This window comes from Cystoisospora suis (genome assembly GCF_002600585.1).
Source record: "Cystoisospora suis strain Wien I chromosome Unknown contig_4843, whole genome shotgun sequence".
Lineage (NCBI taxonomy): Eukaryota > Apicomplexa > Conoidasida > Eucoccidiorida > Sarcocystidae > Cystoisospora > Cystoisospora suis.
The window spans coordinates 1-3,913 of record NW_027157635.1 but is presented as its reverse complement, the minus strand read 5'-3'; the positions used below and the strand labels follow the sequence as shown (position 1 = coordinate 3,913).

General features: G+C 41.9%; 2 protein-coding genes across 2 annotated transcripts; both read left to right on the top strand.

Annotated features, from left to right (window-relative positions):
* On the top strand, positions 1 to 2,895 carry CSUI_008570 (uncharacterized protein). Its single transcript, XM_068068698.1, has 2 exons — positions 1 to 1,987; positions 2,727 to 2,895. Exon 1 carries the CDS (start codon positions 598 to 600, stop codon positions 1,006 to 1,008), a length of 411 nt encoding a protein of 136 aa, XP_067919322.1. The 5' UTR covers positions 1 to 597; the 3' UTR covers positions 1,009 to 1,987; positions 2,727 to 2,895.
* Positions 2,896 to 3,264: 369 nt separating this feature from the next.
* On the top strand, positions 3,265 to 3,871 carry CSUI_008569 (uncharacterized protein; the record flags this gene model as incomplete). Its single annotated transcript, XM_068068697.1, has 1 exon — positions 3,265 to 3,871. A coding segment is annotated over exon 1 (303 nt), but the record flags the coding sequence as incomplete, so codon positions are not given.
* Between the last annotated feature and the right edge of the window lie 42 nt (positions 3,872 to 3,913).

The following is a 3,913-nucleotide window of genomic DNA, read 5'->3' as shown; positions in this document are numbered from 1 at the left end:
AGAGAATCGATTAGCGATCGAAGAAATCTCGATGTTCTTCTCCCCTTTGCATGAGATTAAACAGAGATAAGTCTTCTTCCTTACAGAGAAAATAAAGACGTTTTCTCCCTATCTTTCTCCCTTCCATGAAAACGACCAAGAAGATCATCTTGTTCCTCGGCACGGCGTATCTCGTACTCTCTTCCTCTTTCGCCACTCTTTTCTTTTCTTCTCGGTTGCTCTTTTTTCTCCTCCATTCTTTTCTTCATTCCGTTCTCTTCTCTTTCTTTTTCTCTTCCTTCTCCTATTTTCTTTGCATTAGGGCTTTGTACTCCTTCTCATGATCATCTTCTTTCTTCCATCTTCCTCCTTCTCTTCATCGTTGGTATTTCATGTGTTTCTTTCTCCCTTTCCTCCCCTTTTCTTACTTTCCCGCTCTTCCTTCTTCAAAATTTCTTCTTCTTCTCCTTCTGTTTCTTCGTCACTCTTTCTCCCTTTCAGCTGCATAAAGCATCCCCAGACCTAGCAAGACTTCTTCTCGTAGACTCATACACTACAAAGGAGAAAGAGATAGACAAAGAAGAAGAGCAACCTAGATCTTCTTCCATTCTCTATTATATGTTCCTCTATTACGCCCGTCTCTGTTTTCATCCTTCTGAAGAGATTGTCTTCTCATCAATTGATCCCTTGGGAGCGACTTCTCTTTGGCTTTTCCAAAGCTTTCTGCTTTACGCCTTCTTCATTCTTTTCTTGCTTTCCCTCCTCGGGTGCATTCTCTTGCGGCTCCTATTCTTGTCTTTCTCATCTCTTTCTTTCTTTTTCTTGCGAAAGCCGTCTTCGGGGACTTTCATGCGGAGAGAGGGATCTCCTTTCTGCTCTCTCCTGTTCATTCATTCCTTCTTGGTCTCCCTTTTTTCCATATTTCATTCTTCCTCCTTTTCCTGTTTCTCTATCATTCCGCCTTTCTTTTCATCTCTCCAGCAGGAAGTTATGAGCTGTGTAAATACAAGAGAAGATTGGAGAGACTAAGAGACACCCCAGATTGCCTTCATTGCAAAGATTTTCTTCCTTCCCGGGTTTCCTTTGGGGTGTATGTACACCTGGGTAGAAGGAGGAAGAGGAGGGACAGAAGGAGAAGAGTGACGTGTGGCTTAGGCAGGAATAGAAAAGAAAGAGAGAGATGACTAATCTTCTCTCGAGTTCTTTATTCATCTCTGTCGTCTTATCAGTCTTCTCCTCTTCAGCATTCTTTCTTGATTCTTCACATCGTCAGAGATAGGAATGGATTTGCTTCGACTTTTCCTTTCTTTCTTTCTTTCTCCATTCATTCATTTCTTCTTCCTTCTTTGTTTAACAAGCATATCTCATTTCTCCCGTCATTGCCTTCTCTCATCATCTTCCTTTTTCATTTCTTCTTCTTCTTTTCTTCGTCTTTCTAATCGAAAGACAGAGATTTGCGTGTGATATTTGCGTACAAGTCTTATACTCTTCTCTCTGTGCTCATGACCCCCTTCTGTCCGGGTGTATGTACACCTCAATCTTCAGCTGATGGAATGAGATGCATGGCAAGATGTTTCCTTCTTTCTTGTCGACAACTCACCTTTCGCCTGATATAGGGAAGGAGTCTTGTTCTTCTCCCTCGTTTCTCTCCTGAACGCATTTCTTTCTTCTTTTCATTCTCTTCTTCTTTCTCTCTCTCCGGGGAAAGTTTCTGAAGAAGAAGGAAAGAAGACGGAGATGAAGAAAGGAGAAGAAAGAAAGCTCTTTCGGTGAAGATTGTCTTCTGTCTTTTCAAGAGCCACACACATCATCCGTCAGTGGAAGTCACCCTAGCTCTATCATTTTCTCTTCTACTTCATCTCTTTTCTCATTCTTCTTCTTATTCCGCGCTCTCCATTCCTTCATACATTCTTCTCTGTCTCGAAGATTCCTTTTTCCTTCTCTCTTCCTTTCTTCGTCTTTCTTTTCTCTCTCTATGCGTCGGCAAGATGATGGCCTCTTTCACCCTGTAAGTTTCTCTATAATTAGGAGACAGAAAGAAGATAGGAGAGAAGCAAAGAGAGAAAGATGGTCGTAGAAGAAAGAGAGGAGCTTCACACATCGCTCTCTCCCTCTATCTCTCTCTCTCTTATATCTCTGACTTCTCAAAGTAGCAGTGGGATTAGAAAGAGAGAGAGAAGTCCAGAGGCGGGGGGTGAGAGTTACCGTAGTATGTGCTCTTTTTAGGACTTCTGTAGCTATTCAAAAGAAGAGGCTCGAAATGAAACTCCAACTACAGTCCCAGCAGTAGCGATCAAACTATAGAAGAGTCGAGTATTATCCATGCATACCAGGCATGAATCTAGGGATATACCTAGAATTCTTTCGTGTTTCTCGACCTTCGGGGTACTTGACGTGTATACGTGAAGTGTATATACACCTAGAAAGACGACCATACAGCCTACATCAGCAACCTTTCTGAACTTCTATGAATATACATGCTTCATACGTGGAGATAGATGCCTCGTGCAAGCACTTCTTTTTCTCTGTCCTATGTGTTTTGCTATCTGATAGAGTAATGGAGACAGGCCAACTATGTGTGTGAATATGAAGAAGAGGGAGTGTGTATATCATGCTGAAGAAGAATAAGAAGACGTAGATGTCTTTGTTCGTTCATATTAACCTCGTTCCTTTCCTTTCTTTCTCTCTCTCGTTTCATCTTTCTCTGTAAGGGTGTGATGTGTGATGTATGTACACCTCCTTTTCAGGAACGACGCGATCTTGTTCTTTGCGTTTTTGTATTCCTCCTCGGATATTTTCGTCGAATGGGAGAGTTTTGAGACATGCAAGCATCCTATTCAGTACTGGCTGCTTATCTCCTACGCTTCCATCATCGCTTTCCGAATCTCTCATTGTCTAGGACAGTGTCTATCTGATGTACGTGCTTCTTCTTCTTCTTGGAGAGATAGTGCACGCGATGGGATGCATGGGGTTGTGACCTAAGCGTATATGGGGTATATCTCGTTCTTCTTGTCCTATCCAGAGAGACAGATGGATGATATACACATCTCTCTCTTCAAGAGTCATCAATCTACATACAGTCAGATAGATACATAGCTCTCCATGATGTATATCATATATAGGGCATAGAGACTGGTTTGTACCATCTATCCATCTATTCATCTGTCTTTAATGTATCTGTATACGGATATCTCTCTCTATATATAGATTCATAGATACAGTTCAGTATGGATACCGATAGATACGTCTGTCTTCCGTATGAGTTTATATGTGCGTAGGATGTAGGAGTGGAGGTGTCTGTTGCTTTATTCTTGCGTTTTCGCCTCAGATTTTGTGCATGCGGCCAATGACGAGGTGTCTATCTTAAAGATTTCTGTTTGTTTGCGAGGAAGTTCTTGTCGGTGTATAACTTCTTCTTTTCACGTTGCTATCAGTGGAATCGATCATACAACTCGACTCCCCGCTCTCCATGTCTCCTCTGCTTGAATGTGTTTCTCTCTCTCTCTGTATCTTCTTCTCTCTCTTTCTGTCTATCTAGCTATCTATTTCTCTATTTAGCTATATCTGTATCTCCCTCTATCTATGTAATGGCTACACACACAGTGACTCTAGTCCTTCTCCAGTCTTTTGTGGTATATACACAATGTCTTCACAAATCATTCCTATGTACCTTATCATCTTTTATACTCCGACGCCTACATCCCCCATCCCCCCTCTTCTCTATCATTCTTCTCTCTCTCCCCGTCTTTCTCTTACTTCTCTCTGTCTTTCTATCTGTCTCTTTCTCTCTTCGAAGGTGTTGCATCTTCCTCATTCTTTCCCTCGTTCATCCCATCTGCCCTCTATCTTTTCTTTTCTCCTACCCCATCGACATTTCTTCTCCTCTGTATCCATCTGTCTTTCTTCCTTTCTTCCCTAACTCTCGTTTTTCGTT

Bases quoted from the DNA above. Each gene is read 5' to 3' on its own strand.
- CSUI_008570 (XM_068068698.1), top strand. From the start codon at position 598: ATGTTCCTCTATTACGCCCGTCTCTGTTTTCATCCTTCTGAAGAGATT.